Source organism: Geotrypetes seraphini, chromosome 5, assembly GCF_902459505.1.
Source record: "Geotrypetes seraphini chromosome 5, aGeoSer1.1, whole genome shotgun sequence".
NCBI classification, from domain to species: domain Eukaryota; kingdom Metazoa; phylum Chordata; class Amphibia; order Gymnophiona; family Dermophiidae; genus Geotrypetes; species Geotrypetes seraphini.
In genome coordinates, this window is record NC_047088.1 from 71,757,066 (window position 1) to 71,778,206 (window position 21,141).

General features: G+C 41.7%; 1 protein-coding gene across 2 annotated transcripts in view; it reads right to left on the reverse strand.

Annotated features, from left to right (window-relative positions):
- Positions 1-20,740, reverse strand: part of TNMD (tenomodulin) — a 163,730-nt gene extending 142,990 nt beyond the window's left edge. The window contains exons 1-2 of one of the 2 annotated variants that reach the window (XM_033946525.1): positions 20,664-20,740; positions 20,361-20,495 (exon numbers count right to left, since the gene is read on the reverse strand). In XM_033946525.1, the coding sequence (XP_033802416.1) occupies positions 20,361-20,495; positions 20,664-20,681 (153 nt within the window). In that variant the 5' untranslated portion in view covers positions 20,682-20,740. Of the gene's footprint in view, positions 1-20,360; positions 20,496-20,633 lie in introns of both variants that reach the window. The other variant, XM_033946524.1, reaches the window with a different exon arrangement.
- Between the last annotated feature and the right edge of the window lie 401 nt (positions 20,741-21,141).

Consider the following 21,141-nt stretch of genomic DNA (forward strand, 5'->3'; position numbering starts at 1 on the left):
TAATCTGTCTGAATCCTGATTACTTATGGCCCTATTTTGCTTCTCAGTTTTATTTTTATGTTCAGGTTTACTGTTACCATTTTATTTATTGCTTAATTGTTATATATCATCTTGTAATTTTGTAAAAGTGATTAATAAGTTCAATGAAATGAAATAAATACATCAGAAAGGAAAATAGTCTCGATGAAGTAAGCCAATACAATTAACTCATACAATGAAAGGAAGACGACGAGCTATGGGAAAGAATATATAGTGTCTATAGCAGTGATTCCCAACCCTGTCCTGGAGGAACACTAGGCCAATCGGGTTTTCAGGCTAGCCCTAATGAATATGCATGAGAGAGATTTGCATATGATGGAAGTGATAGGCATGCAAATTTGCTTCATGCATATTCATTAGGGCTAGCCTGAAAACCCAATTGGCCTGGTGTTCCTCCAGGACAGGGTTGGGAACCACTGGTCTATAGGGCTCCTTTTACAAAGTCACGCTATCGGTTTTAGTGCACGCACCGGATTAGCATGCGCTATAGCGCCTGCTAGCCGAAAATCTACCGCCTGCTCAAAAGGAGGTGGTAGCGGTTAGCGCATGCAGCAATTTAGCGTGCGCTATTCCATGCGTTAAGGCCCTAGCGTAGCTTTGTAAAAGGAGCCCATAATGTTCATATATGTAGGGGCTATCCTATACAAAGAGAGTGGTAAAAATATTTTCTCATTTTGTCCACTGTGTACTATTAGTTAGAATGTGAGGACCTACAAAGGGACCTGAACAGACTGGAGGAGTGGGCGAATAAATGGCAGATGAACTTCAATGTAGGGAAATGCAAGGTCATGCATATAGGGAAAAAGAACCCGATGTTCAGCTACCAAATGGGGGGATTTTGATTTGATTTGATTTGATTTGATTTCTTATCAGTACTAGAGGGAAGTAACCTTGAAAGAGACTTGAGTGTACTGGTGGACACAACAATGAAGTCAACGGCACAATGCGCAGCAGCCTCGAAGAAGGCAAACAGAATGCTGGGTATTATTAAAAAGGGTATTACAACCAGAACGAAGGAAGTTATCATGCCGCTATACCACGCGATGGTACGACTGCATCTGGAGTACTGTGTCCAATATTGGTTGCCGTACCTAAAGAAGGACATGGAGATACTTGAGAGGGTTCAGAGAAGAGCGACAAGAATGATAAAAGGTATGGAAAACCTTTCATACGGAGAGAGGCTGGAATGGCTGGGGCTCTTTACCCTGGAGAAGTGAAGACTCAGAGGAGACATGATAGAGGGGCATGAGGGGCATAGAGAAGGTAGAAAGGGACAGTTTCTTCAGCCTATTGGGAACTACAAGAACAAGGGGGCACTCGGAGAAATTGAAAGGGGACAAGTTTAGAACCAATGCTAGGAAATTTTCTTCACTCAAGAGGGTGGTGGACATCTGGAATGTGCTACCGGAGGATGTGATAGGACAGAGTACATTAAGGGGATTTAAAGAGGGATTGGACAAGTTCCTGAAGGATACGGGGATTGAGGGATATAGACAGAGGTAGAGATAAGATCATGAAAGGGTATAGATAGAAGAAAGATGGGGATTAAAGGGTTTTAGACAAAGAATCACTTACAGGTCATGGACCTGATGGGCTGCCGCGAGAGCGGACTGCTTGGGAAGATGGACCCCTGGTCTGACCCGGTAGAGGCAACTTCTTATGTTCTTATGTTCTTTGGTGTTCTTTTACTAAACTGTGGTGAGTCCTAAAACGTTCTTACCGTGAGCTAGAGATGCCTACCGCGGGATGCGCTAAGGCATCCCACAGTAAATTTGCCAATTTGGCCCAGATTCTGAAAGCAGCACTGCAATCAGCAGGCGCCTGAAAAAAAAAACGGCAGTTGTGTGTCACTCAGATTATGCCACTATTTTCAGAATCATGTCCTGCGAAGAAGGTAGGCGCCAGAAATGTAGGCCTCTAAAACTATGGCCTACATTTCTGGAGCCTACCTTTGACGTAGAATCATGCTTAGAGGCACCAAATGTCAATCCTGCCCATAACCACATCTCTTTTGATGTTCAGTGCCGCTAAGCATCTGCGTAGACATGATTCCGGCACTGTGTTTTTTAGGTGCCTCGGGGTGCGTACTTTTTTCTTTTAGTTTGTTTTAAATTGGTTGTTAATGGTGCAGTCAATTACCATGCTGTTAATAGGCAATTAGAACAATTAACTTAGGCACCGGTAGAGCGCCTATTAGCACCTTCATAACGGCGTTGCTTGTAGAATCTGGGCCTTTGTGCGCACACACTGCACGCTAAAGAAATATTTTATATTTTTGTAGAAAGGGTCATTTTTGGGGTGGAGATTGGAAGTGACAGTGTTACTGAGCACGTGGGGTATTGCCACTTGCTAATTGATTAGCACGGGATTAATGTGTAGGCCCTTACAACCTGCAAAATGGTAAGGGCTGATGCAGTAATAGTTTTAATGGCTGTGCGCTGATTGCCAGTTTGCGGATGCAGCACAAGTGGCCTTAGTGAGCGGGAAAGACCCATGTAAGGGAATGCTAAGGCCATTTTTGCTGTGGGTTTAGTAAAAAAAAAAAAAAAAAAATCCTTTATATCCTCATGGCACTTGGGTATGTAAATGGAGCTATTCTATAACACTATGCCCAAATTTTTAGATTGCCCCTGATCTGTCCATGCCCTCCTCATAGCCATACCCTTTTTTGGGTTACCCATTATGTGATTTTGGCACCCAGATTTATAGAATAGTGAGCGGACTGCTGGGCACGATGGACTACTGGTCTGACCCAGCAGCGACAATTCTTATGTTTTTAGTTTAGTGCCAATTGACATCAATAATTAATTGTTATCATCCAATTATTGACTGTTATCAGCTTGTTAACTAATTAATTGTGTGTGGATCTCAGGATTGTGGAGGAGTGTGTGGCGCAATGATTGGATCTACAGCCTCAGCACCCTGGGGTTGTGGGTTCAAACCCCGCGCTGCTTCTTGTGACCCTGGGCAAGTCACTCAGTCCTCCATAGCCCCAGGTACGTTAGATAGATTGTGAGCCCACCGGGACAGATAGGGAAAATGCTTGAGTACCTGATTGTAAAAACCACTTAGATAACCTTGATAGGCGGTATATAAAATCCTAATAAACTTGAAACTTAATTGTGCCAAAATTTGGGCACCCAACTTTGGGCAACCCTTATAGAATCCAGGGGATTGTGATCCTATTTATTAAAATGAGGTTGTCCTTTGCTGTTATCATGCATTAATTGCCAAAATTAATGTGTAGTGGCTGCCAATCAGTTAATGTATGGCAAAGACATTTCCTCTGTGTAAATGAATAATAAAATAATTGAACCCTGAAAGCAGGGTATTGCTCCCACATATATGTATGAGAGAGATCTCTATAGAACATGCTTACTAAGGTGCACTAAATTGTTAGCGGAGGCGGAGGAAGCCGGATGTTGGGGAGTCCCTGGACATCGTATACCTGGACTTTAGCAAAGCATTCGATAGCGTACCACACCGCAGGTTGCTGAGCAAGATGAGTTCTATAGGATTGGGTGACACATTGACGAAATGGGTGGGGAACTGGCTTGGAGGTAGGCTTCAAAGGGTAGTGGTGAACGGCACCCCTTCCGAAATGACGGAGGTGATCAGTACGTGGTAATCATAATGGTACATGGGCTTGTCGTGCCACTGGGGCTTGCGTTCATCTGAGAAGTTGAAAGCTATGTCGTCGGTAGTTTCACTGCCGGCAGGGCCTCCCAAGGCAGACATGACTCAGTGGAGATGCCAGATTAATGATGACCTGGGCAACAGCAGATGGGCAGTACTGGAGGCGGAGGATCGCATTTGATGCGACAACGGCATCGACATTGAATTTATACTGCGCAGAAGAAAGGCCTGGCAATCTGCTTCTATATTCTGCCATGAAAACTTGATGATATCATTAAGTCGCTAGGACTTGACCACGAGTCAATGGCACCTAACAATTGTTATTGCTAGTACATGCTAACAGCTAATGCACGTTAAATTAGCCAGCACACTAAGGGGCTGATTCTGGAAGTGGTGTCTACAAAACGGGCACCTGCTTTGTGTCAATCACAGACAGGTGCTGTTTCTTTTTCTTTTTTTTTTAAATTCTTTATTCATTTTTTTATGTTACAACAAGTGTAGTAATTAAACTCATATGAACTTAAAGATACACACTTGATTAACTCTCATATAAGCATAAAGTTTAACATTTCATTACAAATTAATATTCTATAATATTTTAAATATTATGTAAGAAATCTAAAATTTAAATCATTCTAATTGAATATAATAATCCCCCACCCCTCCCTCCCTATTCAATAATACATAAAATCATCCTTACTGTGAAAACTATTCAAATACTCATGTATTATATAATAACAACAAGTAAAACCCACCCCTTTTCCCCCCTAATCAAATATCTTATCATGGGAAAAGTTAATCATTCATTACAAAAATCTGTTAATGGTCCCCAGACTTTCTGAAATTTACTAATATAACCTTTTTGCGTTGCTATTGTGAGTTCCATTTTGTATATATGACATACAGAATTCCACCAGACAGGTGCTGTTTCAAGAATTGCAGTGAGCAGGGACCCCAGGCACCGGAAATATAGGCCAGGGTTTAACAGGCACCTAGGGTCTTGGCAGAATCATGGCCAGTGGTGCATATTTACTCCAAAGTCCGGCGCTGCCCCTAAACATGCCTGCTTCTTGAGTTTCGGTATTACTATGCACTTCTAGCTACCAGGGACCTAGGCGCCAGTCCTGGAGGCCGTGTAGCAGCAGCTATTTTTTAAATGAGGGTTTAATTGGATTTTAATGGCATGACCAATTATCACACCACTTATACATACTTTAGGCGCAGATAGGTGCGATCTTGGTACCTGCTGGCACCTAATGTAAGGCAAATTGTTTGTGAATCTGGGCCTAAGGGGGTCCTTTCCTAAAGCTTAACATGCACTAATGGACATTAACGTAAGCTAAGTGCCATGTGGCTTATAAGTACAATATAGGATGTGCTGCATTTGGGGCTCCTTTTACAAAGGTGGGTTAGGGCCTTAGCGCGCGGAATAGCGCATGCTAAATTGCCCCACGCGCTAGACCTTAACGCCAGCATTGAGCTGGTGTTATTCTAGAAGCGTACCGCACGGTTTGGCGCGCGGTAATTTTGTGCGTGCGCTAAAAACGCTAGCGCATCTTGGTAAAAGGAGGCTTTAATGTACACTAAGCTTTAGTTAAAAGGGGTGTCCCCTGCTTAGGGCAAGATGAGGCAAAGAGTGGGTAGAGTATGGGCAGAGATTGGGCATATCCTGTGCATTGCAGTTAATGCATGGTGAATAATGCAAGCTAACCAACTTAACACCACCTCTATGCCCCCAACAGTTACTGCACTTAACCCACATTAAGTGCAAAAATACTAAAGCTCTTTGGTAAACTTGGCCCTATATAATTTTCCCCATGTGCAGCTTTCTAAAATTATTACTCCCTGTATATATTAAGTGACTTACTTAGATCTGACAGAGGCTTTTCTAAAAATAAAATAATATGACAATTTTCTATGCCTTAACCTGGACATTACATTACATTATTGTTTTCTATCCCGCCAATACCTTTCAGTTCTAGGCGGTTTACGAAAGAGAATTGGTCTGGGCATTACCAGGGAGCTTACAAAGTTGATAGATAGAATGAGTTTGCAAGAATTGATGGATAACATGAGCGATGGGATCTGAGGAAGGGTTTATAAGGTTTTAGTTAGATCATTTGACAAATTTTTTGAAGAGAATAGTTTTCAGTTCTTTCCTGAATGTTTTGTAGTTGGTCGTCTTGGTCAGTAGCTTGGAGAGGTGTAAATTCCCCTCCCCATGTATTATCTAAAGGGTGTTTTTACTCTTTTGTGGGTTTTTCCCAATGCTAAGACCATTTTTACTGCATCTGTAAAAATGCCCTTTTTCTATTTCTTTGTATAAATGGTTATGCACGAATTTTACTATTAGCATGCATCCATTAAAAAATGTTACCGCATGAGCACTTTTCGTCACCCATTTTGTAAGTGGTTAGGGCTCACGCGGTATTCCTGTGCTAACCAGTTAGCAAGTGGTAATGTAGCTACGCTAGATGATTAGTGCACGAACACTCACTCTCTGCCCTCCTGGCATGTTCCCTCAAAAGAAAAATATATATATATATACATTTTTTTAAATGTGTGGTTGGCACTTGTTTATTTGGCAGTCACCACAGGATGCCTGAGTGCATCCCGCAATATATCATTTTAAGCTTTGTTAGGTGTATGTTAATGACCTACATTTCAAGCACCTACCTTTGCTGAAGGCGTGAGTCTCTAAACAGTGCTGTCACATGATTGACATGTGATCAGCAGCTGCAGGCTTTACTGCTTTACTGCTCACTGAGGGGCCCTTTTACTAAGGTGCCGTGCATTCTGGGTGTAGCGTGTTTTAACTCGGGATTTTCCTGCACACATAGGGCTATATTCTAGAAAAGGCATGCAAAAATGGGTGCGAGAAAAAATTGGTACCAAGCTTGATTTTATAAAGGGTGCATGCCCTTTGTAGAATTAAAGTTAGTGTTGATCCCTGCACCTTAACTTTGGGTACCAGACTTATGCCTGCTGAAACCTGGTATAAATGCTGGCACTCAAGTTGTGTGTACAACTTTCTGGAATGCCTTTGACATGCCCTTCCCCCTCCCATGGCCACTCCCCCTTTGAGTTGCGAGCTATGGGATTTAGCCGCCCAACTTTGCAGAACAGCTTGCGGCAAGATGTATGCATGAATCCTAATTGCTGCCAATTAGCATCGATAACTAGTGTTTAGTATCTAAATATTGCTCATTAATAGCTTGTTAGCCAATTAAGTTGTGTGTGCATCTCGGAAAGGCACTGAAATTTGGGTACCCAAATGCTGGTGCCATATATAGAATCTGAGAGTAAGGCCAGATTTAACATAGCACTCATAGGGGGATTTAAAAAAATGTTTCAATGCAGGTTGAGTACTAATGTCAAGTACACAGCAACTGCATACTCGAGAGCATACTACTTCCTCTCTGGATAATGTAGGAATGCCTACTCCCACCTATGACAAACCCTCTCCTGGAAATATTTTTTTTAAATAGTCAATGTGTGGGTTCGTATACTGTATGTAACACCGCTCTATGTAACTTATAGCAAATGTAACTTCTCTGCAAATATAACCTAGCTGTAAAATAACTTCACCGTAAATGTAACATCGCCAAAAATGTAAACGTAGCATCGCTTAAAATGTAACTTCGCTGTAAATGTACAGTCTCTTCATCTGTAAACCGCATAGAACTTCCATGGTAATGCGGTATACAAGAATAAAATTATTATTATTATTATTATTATTAATATTGAAGTTTACATTTTCTTTCTTTTTAAAAATTTTAAGAGTTTTTCCATGATTTCGGTTTTTATCACTTCTTAATAAATTGTTCATGGTTACTCTGAAAGGAAGCCATCACTGTTCTGTCTATTAAAACTTAGGTCTCCTTTGACAAAGGTGCGCTAGGGCCTTAACGCGCCAAATAGTGCGCGTTACATTTCCAAGCGCACTAGCCACTACCGCTTCTACCTTTTTAGGAGGTGGTAGATTTTCGGTTGCCGGGCGCTATAGCGCACGGTAATTTTGTGCGTGCGCTAAAAACCCTAGCGTACCTTCGTAAAAGGAGCCCTTAAGTTTTTGAGGCACAGTATGAGTCAAAAGGAACCCAGATTATATGAAACTTGTGCAAAGAACCACTCTTTTCTGCTATTATTCTCTCATATTTTACATTCAAGCAAACTATATTCCACCAGGAGTTGTACGATGAAGAGTCAGGGTGTTTCCAATTGGTAAGTATAGTTTTTATGGTGATTAATGGAAGACATTTCAGTAAATGAACATCAGATTTTCCTAGAGAGCACTTTAGACCTATATCACTATAAATAATTATTGCTAGTGATAGATCTTCTTCAATATGGAGTATATTACAGATCGTCTCCCATATTTTTGCCCAGTAAGGACTAATATGTGGACAGGAGAAAATCATGCGATCTAAAAAAGTGCCAATGTGTGTCTTGCACGACCAACAAAGATTTGTAGTCGCATCCGGGAGTTTAGATAGTTTATAGGGTGTCCAAAAGGCTCTGTGTAACAGAAAGTAAGCAGATTTAAGTTACAGATGAAGAGTGTAAAGATGTGATTGATTCCATCCAAACTGTGCTCCACTGAGCCTCGTCCAGAGATAAACCAGTATCCTTGGCCCAGACATCTTGAGTGTCAATAGACTGGCTTCCTTTTGACTCATACTGTGCCTCGTTATAACTGTTTCGAGATTATAAAACTTGTACGTTCTCTGTGCAAAGATTTGCAGTATACTTATATCTGATCACTTAGCTACTGTATTATGGGATTGCCACTTGTACTTCTCATTGTGCAGAATTGGTCTTTGTTTCTGTTATTCTTTGTTTGTATTTGATACTTTTATATGAAATTAATAAATATATTGAACTAAAAAAAAAAAAAGCCCAACTTAAGTTTTTCTTTTATGTGCAATCTAGTCTGATGCTTTGAAAATCCTCTTTTGTAGGTCTGTATTGATCTGCCTGGCAGCTAAATTTATTTTTGAAACCAATAATCCTCCCTCCATATATCTGACAGAATAGTGCTTCTTGTTCTGCTTTTAAGTGTCTTTGAGCAACTAGATAAGGACTAGTTCCTAACCTATGCTACAATAACACTTTTATAGTGAAAAATGTACTACAGGATCCACTAACCTGCAGTACCCTCAGCAATGCAAGACTGCCAGGAACAGGTTGAGGCTGCCATTTTGAATCAGGAAGTCATTGGGGCAGGAGCATTCAAGAATCATTGCTGCTCCCAGCTACCAGCCAAGGAGAGCCCCACAAAGTGCTAGGAGGTGTAATAGGTCGGTAGTTTAATGGAGGTTTAGACAGGGGATCAGGGTATTTGAAGAAATATCAAGGATGGGAGTTATTGGAAAATTGAGAAGGGATCGGGGTTAAAAAAAGGAATGGGGTTACCTGTACATTGCTCCTTAGGAGCATTGAGCTATGCATTAGTGGTTCACTGCTCCAAAAGGGAAAGGGGGAAGGTGACGGTGGGGAGGGGAGTTAGCAACATCTGTGGAGTTACTAAGTAGAGAATGACACGGTGACAAAATCCATCACCGTTCCCGTCCCCGCAGATAACTGTGGAAAACCATCTTCATGTCATTCTTTAAGGAGAGAGGGAGAATCAGAGTATGAATGGCCACAACCACTGACCCACAAGCTTTGCTTTGAAGAATGCTGGTGTAGAAGGACTGAGGTTGAAACAGACACTACAGAATGACAGTCTCTGGTATCCAGAGCAGATATTGTGATGTCATAATGCCTCATTCACCAGTGCCTAAGAGCCAATCACATCAGTGATGTCACAATGGCTTCATTATCCTTGGCTCACATAAGAATCAGAGTATGAATGGCCACAACCACTGACCCGCAAGCTTTGCTTTGAAGAATGCTGGTGTAGAAGGACTGAGGTTGAAATAGACACTAGAAAATGACATGGCATTATTTCCCGTGGTTATCCACGGGGATGGGAACAGTGATGAATTTTGTCACCGTGTCATTCTCTATTACTAAGCTTTGCAAACTGCATTATTCATGAAAAACTAGCATAAGCTATTTTTTTCCTCACCGTCTGACTGAGAATCCTAATTCCACAAGAATTTTGTTTTGAACTATATGCTGTTGGAGTTTTAGGTTGGTTTTTGGTGGGCAATTAACACTCATTATGGGGAATTTAATCTGTGCTAATTGCTGATTAACATGCACTATTGCCATAATGAGGAGGAATTCATACATGGCGCCTAAAATATCAGTGTCCAAAAAAAAAATAACGCTTAGCACTAAAAACCACAATTACAGTTAGGTGCAGTTTAGAATGGCACTGAGAACTGTGACTACATTTCAGCATGCTCACACAACCAGGGAACTTATAGTCATATAAAGCTGGCCAGCATAGAAGCTAACAAAAAAAAATTAAAAAAAACCCAACATGCGAGAACTGGCACAATGCAAACTCTGAAAAGGTTAAATGCATGTAAGAGTGAAGGCAATTTAGAGACAGACCACTTTCAGTCAGGTCTCCTTTTACTAAGGTGTGCTAGCATTTTTAGCGCGCGCTGCAGATTAGCGCATGCTGCCCCCACGCTACATGCTAAAAACTAACGCCAGCTCAATGGTGGCGTTAGCGTCTAGCGCGTGCGGCAATGCAGCACGCGCTAAGCGCGCGCTAAAACCGCTAGCACAGTTTAGTAAAAGGAGCCCTCAGCGTCACGCAGTGCGGGTTTTCTGAAGCAGCAGCTGCGAAATGCGTCAGAACCCAAAGGAGTGCAAACACCATCAGATTAAGTGACTTTTGATTACCAAATTCAAAAAAGTGGACAATATTGCAGTCAAAAACAAGTGCGATGATTAAAAGTCCAGACACAGACAACTAAAAGCTCGGACGTGTCCCGTGGTTTGGTCTAGGATTTAAACATCTGAGCACTGTTTAAAACTGGTAAATCTGAAGTTAAATTTAACCTTTTGAGCGTGTGCATTGTGCCAGTTCTAGTGTGTTCTTACATTTAGACATGACCATTTACACCAATGAAAACAAGCAATTATTGGAACTAATTGGCAATGATTAGAATTTATGTGCACGTCTTTTTAATTGGATTCTATGAAGAGGTGTGCATAAATTCTAGTGCAAGGATCTGAAAAGGGGGTGTGGTCATAGGAGGGTCATGGGCGGAGCAGGGATGTTCCTAGTAATTAGGCTTGTTATAGAACTAGAGCAGTGTATCACAAATAGTGTGCCTCCTGAGATTTCAGGTGTGCCGTGACACACTGGCGAGGAGGAGAGTCATCCGTCCAGCTGATTGCCTACAGGATGCGCCTCTCGCAGCAAGAGGCACCTCCTGTAGGCAGTCAGCGGAAGACTCCTCCTCGCCAGCATTTCTCCTCCTCTCCCCGCACCTCCTGAATCCCTCCACAGAAGTGGGTCGCAGCCAAATGGGCCTCCGCACATGCGTGAACGTAGACGTGTGACATCATCATGGTGACGACTGCACACTTCCGGCCGGGGCACTGAGATTAGTGTGCCACTGGATGGAAAGTTTGTGAGACACTGAATTAGAAGGATCTGTGCCAAATTTATGCACAGGGATTAACACCAGGTTAGTGCCCAATTATCAGCACAGTTTGGTTCATTATTCAATTAATTTGCACATGCAAATTTACCACACGGCCAAATTTGCACATGCAGTTCAAAGTGTCATATATAGAATCCAGGGGAATGTGCTTTAGTAAAAAGACCTTCATATATAGACTTTCTGGGTTGCTAACATCCGCCTTAAAACAAAGTTTTAGAGTGCATTTTTCTTAGCATTTATAAATAATGCCCTTGATCAATGTTCTCTCTAAACTGTGTGGGAATTCTTCACCTACATTCTCACTAATGGGATGTGCTGTTTGGCATTACATTTTCAATAGCAAGGGACAGGCAAGTTTTGCAGGATTCCAGAGAATCTGCCTACCTTTACATAGAAACATAGACATTGATGGCAGAAAAGGGCCATAGCCCATCGAGTCTGCCCATACCAATGACCCACTCCCTGACTTTTACTCCCCTATAGATCCCACGTGAATATCCCATTTTCTCTTAAAATCTGACACGCTGTTGGCCTCAATCACCTGCTGAGGCAGCTCGTTCCAATGATCGACCACCCTTTCGGTGAAGAAGTACTTCCTAGCAACAAACCAAAACAAGGGAAAACCAGGGTCCAACTCTCTGCAGTGAAAGACAATCCAGAACAAACAAACCAAAAAAACTGCAGGTGAATGTACACGATGAAGGCAGTCTTTATTGTGACAAATAAATCTTTTGAATAAAAACCTTTTACCAGGTAAGGGACCCAACACGGACCGTGTTTCGGACTAACCTTCGTCAGGGGTCCACTTTTGATAAAGGGAATTTTATCAAAAGGAAAAAAAGAGCCTTGAGCCGGCGGTCTTTTCAGCGTGTCAACTATTGTTACTTGCTCAAGGCTCTTTTTTTCCTTTTGATAAAATTCCCTTTATCAAAAGTGGACCCCTGACGAAGGTTAGTCCGAAACACGGACCGTGTTGGGTCCCTTACCTGGTAAAAGGTTTTATTCAAAAGATTTATTTGTCACAATAAAGACTGCCTTCATCGTGTACATTCACCTGCAGTTTTTTTGGTTTGTTTGTTCTGAAGTACTTCCTAGCGTCACCTTGAAATTTCCCACCCTGATTTTCAGCGAATGTCCTCTGGTTACCGAGGGCCCTGTAAGACTGAAGATATCATCTTTCACCTCTATATGTCCCGTGATATACTTAAAGGTCTCAATCATGTCCCCCCCTCACTCTTCGCTCCTCCAGTGAGTACATCCGCAGTTTTTTTAGCCTTTCTTCATACGTGAGATCCCTGAGCCCCAAGACCATCCTGGTAGCCATTCGCTGAACTGACTCAATTCTCAACACATCTTTCCGGTAGTGTGGTCTCCAGAATTGAAAGCATGATTATTAAACAGCACTCCCCATGGGCAGGAATGCAGTTGGAGGACTCCTGCATACCTTAGAGCAGAGGTGTCAAAGTCCCTCCCTGAGGGCCACAATCCAGTCCAGTTTTCAGGATTTCCCCAATGAATATGCATGAGGTCTATTTGCATGCATTGCTCTCATTGTTTGCTAATAGATCTCATGCATATTCACTGGGAAAATACTGAAAACCCGACTGAATTGTGGCCCTCGAGGAGGGACTTTGACACCTCTGCTTTAGAGTGAATATTGGCCAATGCAGACACAAGATGTCAAAACATGGCCATGTAGCATTGTGCTATAATGGTTTGTTTATTGATATATTATTTGTTGTCTACATAAATGTTTCTTAATATTTAAGTTTAATCATATTATTTTAACCACACAAACTGAAAGGTAGATAGATAGATAGTTCTCCTCTATCACTCCCATTTTTTTTCTGCCTCTGAGTTTACACTCCATCCAAGAGCCAATGAATAGTAAGACTATATGGTGAGCAAGTGATAGGAGCTTCTTCATAGAAAATACACGGAGACAAATTTTTCACCGTCCCCTTAGGAACTCAATTTCCCCGTTCCATCCTCGCAAGTTTTATCATTGTCCCTGTCCCTACCACATTCCCGTAAACTCTGCCTTAACTGCACAAGCCTCGAACACTTGTGATTTTAAAGTGTTTGAGGCTTGTGCAGATGAGGATGGAGCTCGCAGGAATGGGGCAGGGACAGGAAAAGAACTTGCGGGGACGGGAAAATGAATTCCCACGGGGACGGGGAAAATTTTGTCCCCGTGCCATTCTCTACTTCCTCACAATGGAAGGGCAGCATAAATGCCACATTGCAGTGCTTGAAGGGACAATTCCATTTTCACTCTGCATCTGCTTCTGCAGACCCAATATTCAGCCTCTGATTCTCACTGCTCTCCCACTTCCACCATTCTGAGTTCATTTTACTTCTTGGTTTTATTGCTACAGGTATTGATAATTCACTCGTAATCCTAATTGTGAATATTGTGCACCTGGAACATTTCGCATATAACTGCATAAGAAGCTGAAGGATACCATGGAGTCTGGAGATAATTCAGTCCTTTACTCTGCTACATTTCAGCATGGCTAGACAGCGTAGAGCAGAGAAAGAAAGACATCTGGAAGTAATCACCTTACTAATATTTCCTCTCTTTCACTGGTTCCCACTTCATATTTTGTGGTTTTTATTTTATGAAGCACAGATGCAGTGGGTGAAGGGCGAAGTGAAATGGGTAGGGAAAGGACTTCATACGTTGATGCAATTTCTATCAAATTCAAATATTAGGATTATTTTTTTTATATAAATTTTGCTCGAGGATTGCCTGAGAAATCCTATAGGCAGTGTTTGTCTTCAAACTTCCATCATCAGCCAGATTTGGAAGTGTATTTTCAGTCTCACATGAGCATGTCTTTCTCTGCTTTTTATTATTATGATGACAATGATGATTAATAGTAATAATAATAATTATTATTTATTGGGATATATCAATAACTTCTATGATAAGATTAGATTTCTTTAGCACTTTTGTCCAAATATTTTTATGGACAGATTGAACTATTATTAATACTAATAATTGATGATAATTTCCCACCTGTACAGACACACAGTCATGGTGGTCATTTGCCTTTTATTTTGTATTATCATTAATTTTCTGAGTTTATCTTTCTATTACACAATCTCTCACAAGCGTCAACATTTACTCTTCCCCTGGACAACTACTGTATTTTCACGCATATAACGCGCGCGTTATACATGATTTTTACAAACCGAGTATAACCATGCGTGTTATATTCGTGAGCGCGTTATCCCCTTTTTTTTACATAGTTCCCCTCCCCTGACGTCCGATTCACCCCGCAGGACCGCTCACCCCCCCACCCTGAAGGACCGCTCGCGCTCAAACACGCACCCGCACCCCCACCCCAAAGGACCGCTCACACCCCTACAGCCTCCCCACCCCCCCATCATGTAGAAGCTGCCTACCGTCGTCCTGCTGCTTCCTCTGACATCAGAGAAAGGGCGGGACCGCCGGAAGAGGAAGCAGCGTAGACGCAGGGCTAAGAGAAGGGGCAGGACCGCCGGCGGTCCTTCAGGGTGGGGGTGCAGGTGCAGGTTCGAGCGCGAGCGGTCCTTCGGGGTGGGGGTGCGAGCGGTCCTGCGGGGGGGGGGGGGTTGAATCGGACATCGGGGGGGGGCATCAGGCTTTTAGGGTGGGGACAGGACTTCAAGGGGGGACAGAACTTCAAGGGGGAGAGGAGAGTCGGGGCGGGCTAAAGGAGAGTCAGGCTGGCCAGAGGAGAGTCGGGGCGGGCTAAAGGAGAGTCGGGCTGGCCAGAGGAGAGTCGGGGCGGGCTAAAGGAGAGTCGGGCTGGCCAGAGGAGAGTCGGGGCGGGCTAAAGGAGAGTCGGGCAGTGACGGGAGAGTCGGGGCGGCATGCGCGGTATAGGGGTGTGCGTGGTATATAAAAATGTATTTACATAAATTACAGTTTCTCGCGTGCTATACCCGTGTGCGTGTTTTACACGGGTACGCGGTATATGAGTGATAATACGGTAGTCTCTGGGAAGATGGAGAGTGGCGGCTACGGCAAATTAGATGAATCAAGCCAAAGCAGGTCTAATGACATGGTGTTATTCAGTATTTATTCTCTAATTAGAAAAGATGATATTCTCTCAGGGTTTCTGCAGCTGGCATTGTGCGTGTTGCAGGTTTCTGGGTCTCGCTGCATCTGTGTCAGGTAGAAACCGACGTTTCAGCCACCATGCTGTGGCTTTCTTCAGGTTATATTCTGAAGTCTGCTGATAATGTAATATAGTGCTTCTTGGTGCAGGTAAATCCACTATTAAGAGACTCTAGACACTACAGAATACGGCTGTTCGCCTTTTCACTCATTCATGCCCCAGTGATCACATTACACCTTTATTAAAATAATATCATTGGCTCCCAGTAACCTATCAAATTCAATACAAATCGCTCCTTTTACTAAGCTGTGTTAGGGCTTTAACACGCGGAATAGCGCATGCTACACCTTAATGCCAGCATTGAGCTGGCATTAGATTTTACGCGTAGCGCGCGGTAATTACCCGCATGCGCTAAAAATGCTAGCGCACCTTAGTAAAAGGAACCCAAAGTGTTCTTGCTCACCTTCAAGGTCTTTTGTCAGGGTTCCTTGGTTCATAGACAAAACCGCGGAAGACAAAGGTGCGCGCCGACAACTGAGCGCAAGACGGAGGCGCGCGCCAAAGAAAATGACAGTTTTTAGGGGCTCCGATGGGGGGGGGTTTGTTGGGAAGCCCCCCACTTTACTTAATACAGATCACGGCGGCGTTGTGGGTGGTTTGGGGGGTTGTAACCCCCCCTCATTATACTGTAAACTTAACTTTTTCCCTATTTTTAGGGAAAAAGTGAAGTTTTCAGTAAAATGTGGTGGGTTACAACCCCCCAACCCCCCCACAATGCGGCGCGATCTGTATAAAGTAAAGTGGGGGGGTTCCCCTCCACACCCCCTCATCAGAGCCCCTAAAAACAGTTATTTTCTTCGGCGTGCGCCTCCGCGCTGCGCTCAGTTGTCGGCGCGCGCCTTTGTCTTCCGCGGTTTTGACCTGACACTGGGTTCCTCACATTCTCTCTTCTTTCTGGCTATACTTCGTATTCTCCAGCCTGTATTCTTAGCTCCTTAAATGACTATCGGTTGTTTGTTGTTTTTTTTTTTTTTTACCAGGACTATATCTAGCTCGTGATCGTGCCTTTTCCTCTGCAGCCCCCTTTTTGGAACAGCATGCCGCTTGACCTGTGTGCTGAAGGATCCATCAGAAATTTTAAGACTCTCTTGAAGATTTGGCTTTTGAGCATGCTTTTTCTTCTTGTATGACCTTGGATTGTTGCTTGGTGGTCCCCTATCTCTGTAAGCCTGATTGTCTGTCCTCTTTATATGATTGATATTCCTTTCCTATTTACTAAAGAGTTATTTTTATTATTGTTCCTTAGTTTGTAACTGCTTAGTCTTGCGTGTCTTATTTTAGTGGTATAGCAAATGGTGAATGAATGAATGAATAAAATTTGGGGGGAGTTGGATCACAATTACAGTATAGGATATAGCGGATCATCTTATATACTCTGAGATTAAGGGCTCCTTTTACAAAGATGCGCTAACATTTTTAGCACACACAAGATTAGCGTGCGCTAGCTGAAAAATTACCGCCTGCTTAAAAGGAGGTGGTAGCGGCTAGCGTGCGCAGCATTTTAGCACGCGCTAGAACACCTTTGTAAAAGGAGCCCTAAAAATTTTATTAATTCTCAACCAAGGAGGTATATCAAGATGCTTAAAATAGTATACGGGAATAAAAGAGAGGCTTTCTTTATGTATGTGAGAACAAAAATAATAGAATATCAAATATCTGAAAAGTACAACTAAGGCCAACTGCAGCAGAAAAGGAAATCTATGGAGAAGCTTCTATATACTCTAGGTATAATAATAATCGCTTTATTTATATCCCGTCATAACTTTTCAGTTCAAGACATGTGTCATCTATTTAAGTAGACATAAGAAAATATTTTGGCTAGTAAGGGTATCCACAGGCATGAACAATTTGGTTTCTTTGCATTTTTTTCAGAAACAGTTCCAGATTTGGGGTGATTTTTTTCAGTACATGTATTTCATAAATTAATTTTAACAGGGAATATTCAGTGTCTACTAAATTGAATTAGCATGCGCTAACCAACAAATTAGGAGCCCTATGTTTTATAGCATGAATTAAAGCAATTTATTGGGCATTAAAAAATTGATTACACACCCTGTGTAGGTGGATATTGGATGGTTGCCGTGTACTAGGGAAGGTGCCACCTTCTTCTTATGAAACTACGAAGGTTCTTTAAAAGGTTTCCACACTTTCATATTTTCGCACTCAACCAAGACCATTCTTTCCTGATGGCATTAAGAAGTTAGTAGGATGCCGGGAAAAACATATCACATAACAGGGTGATTAAGTGGAAAAGTGATGTAATTTGCTTTTGAGATATTTAATAAATAGTATAAATTAAAAAATTAATTTAATAAAAAAAATTAAAGTGCGGAAATTTTTTGAAGATCCTTCTATAGGTAGCAGATTTTAAACAAACGAGAAAATATTTTTTTAATTGAACAAACACTTAAGCTGTGGATTTTGTAGCCAGAAGATATTGTAAAGATGATGGACCCTATTTAGACAGCCAGGAAAGGCTCCCAGATGTCTAAATAGCACAAGGCTGACTATCCACCGATATTCAGCAGGGGATACCATGGTCACCACTAATATTCAGCAGCTTGCCATCTGAATTCAGCAGCCAAAGACAACCGCCTAAAAGGGTGGTATATTCAGACTTAGCCAGCTTTGCCCAGCCAGTCACAAATAAGACCAGAAATTCAATGCATGTCTGCATATGAGCCTGAATGAGCCCACTGGGGACAGAGAAAGGTATTTCTCTATATAATATGTAACCGCACTGGGGTTGGGGGTGGGGGGAGGGGGTGATCAAGCAGTGGGAAAGATTGGGGGGTGCACACAGTGCGGCAATGCTGGACACCACCGCCCCAACCTCCCTCGCTATGCCACTTACTGCCTTCTAAATAGGAGATTGTAAGTAATCCCACATTAACTCTTAGCAGGTATCATGCACTAAAGGGAACATGAATGTATGACTGAAATAAAAATAGTGTGAATGGAAATAAAAATAGTGTGAATAGTATGAAAAATAGTGTGAATTTTAGGTGGTACCCAAAAGGTACTGCCTAAAATTTGTAGCTACCACAAATATATATATTTTTTTTAGTTATTGAAGCTATTGAGAGGATTTTGCCAATTAAGTTAGGCACCCTTTAGAGAATCTGGACTTGTTCTTTTGACTATGTGTGGTCCCACGTTAAGCCATGGTAAGTACAAATTTTAGCACATTTTACTAAAAGGGCCCCAATGAGGCTGTTTCAAGGAGCTCTTTATTTAATGCTATAGTATACAATATATAATCAAATTAATATAACCATAGTGACATAACACAAAAATATAGTAGATGGTGACTGATAAGGACCATTTGACCCAACTAGTTTACCTGATTCTCCTTTCCTCTACTACTTTAGCCAAGGATACTACATAACTATGAGATATACAAGATATGGGTGTCATCCTTTCTTGCCCTTGCATATCCTGCTTTGCTAAAGATACCGTATCTCTCAGCTGTCAGTCACGTGCAAGCTATCTCTCTTTATCCAATTAAGTTTGGTTGTCTCCCCTTGTTGGTTCTCTACCATTCAGGGCAGATGATAATATGCATATCTATCCCTGGCCCCTCCTCTCTTTTGGCCAACCTTTCTTTGACTATGCTGCTGCAAGTGCTGTACCTTCCTTCAGGATATGTGCTAAAGAAAACGAAGCCCTGAAAATACATCACTGCAGCATCCTGGCTGCTTTGTCCACGTGGCAATGAATATTCCATATACTTCTGGCAAGATAAATGGAGGACTGGAAAAATACTTAATCTCCCAGAAAAATGTCTTCTTTGTAGGTATAGTAATCTGAGCTGAAATTAATAAAAAAAAATCTTGGAAAACATTATTTTTACCTATATTTCGCAACATTGTTTTATATTAAATTATGCTGCATTATATATGGGGCTTCTGTCAGTGTTTAACTGATAAACACCAATAAAACATATCCATACAAAAAAAAGATGTTTATTATATAAACAGCAGAAAAATGCCACTTCTCTCCTTCCCATCTACATGTGCCCGTTCTTAGACTTGCTGTGCTATTTCTGCATATTTTCCATGCTGAAGATGCCTCATCTGCATAAATTCCTATCAGCTTCATGGGTACTTAGGGGTAGAGAGAAAGTGGTGGGGATGGGTTAGTGGAGGAATATACTGAAAAGCATGCAAGTTGTAAATCTGCATAAAAATTTTAAACTCCAAAATTGACGACTTAACACCCCAAACTAGAAACTCGTGATAGTATATATTGAGCCACAGTATCAAGCACATTGTCATTTCTTCCCACAATAATTACCATAGTAATTACAAGGGGTCGCTGAAAAGTTCTCAGCCCAACCAAGAAGAGAATGATATGAAGCCATGAAACTGACATGTTATTCCACACTTTTCTTGACACTTTATGTTTCATTTCATATCATTGAAATAAAAAGTGTTAAGAAAAGTGTGGAATAACTTGTAGGTTTTATGGCTCCACATCATTCTCTTATTGGTTGGGCTGAGAACTTTCCAGCGGTCCCTTGTAATTACTATGTTGTGATTTAAGACCATTTATGACCCAATACGCCCTAAGCTTGGGAAAATTCTGAGTTCAAAGAAAACAATTATGGTACCTATCTTCATGCTACATACTTATGTTATTAGTCTTACAAAATAATAAGAAATACAACTGGATGTGACAGTGGGAGTTATACTGATATATGCACTGTGCTTTTGACAATGTGTGTGTTTCTTGGTTATTGTATAGCTTCAAAAATAATGATTGAGAAATAAATACCAAAGCATGAAGTCATGCAATAAAAATTCTTTACAGAAACAGTTTTGTTGGAATAATTAATACAGAAATAAACAGAAATGACAAATGTCTGCTTAGCATTATTACTCAATACAATCATACAGGCTGCAGGATTGCTGAGGTTTTCAAAATAAAGTTCTTTACTCACTTTTTCAGGTGGCCAGCGCCAGAAATGTTTGAGCCCAAACAAGAGGAGACATAGAGAAAGTGCCAGCAATATGCAGACGATAAGTCCCCAAATCTTGTATCGTCTGCACTTCGACTTGATTTTAAATGTCTCGACCTGAGAAAATAAATTTTAAAAAACCCACCACAGCAGATGGTAATCATTTACACATTTAAATACTCAGTGCAATAAAACAGGCATTAATAAATGCAAAGGTTAAAAGCAAAAGAGAAGGAAAGGAATATTTAAGCTTACGTCTGCAGGAAGACACTGCTGAGGCACTACCTGTGGATTCTGCTCCATGGCTCCTGAATGCCAAACTTTTCTCTGCAGCAAGGACGAGTGGGGGAGCACCAGCTGTCTGGGTGGAGTGCACAAGAAGCTGGAGTGCAGATATTTTACCAGAGAGGGTGAAAGGCTCAATAATATGTCAAAGTGAAGCCTCTTTTATTGTGGGTGGTACTACAGTCCAAGAATGTTCCAAAAATCTAGACAGAGACACTCAGATCCCCCACAGGAGAGGCCCAGACTACATTTGATAGGATTTTCAAGCATGCAATGATTTGATTTAATTTCCGATCCTCGGGACTGAGGTTCTGATGAGAATTTAGGTTCCATTTTTAGGATCAACTCTTAAGTTTGTTCTAAAGGATCATCACAGCACAGATTGACTAGCAAGTCAGTCTCACTGTAATGATTAGTAACGGAATTTGAGACGACAGGGACAAAATGAGCATTGCATTGACTTATGAAGGATAGCTGA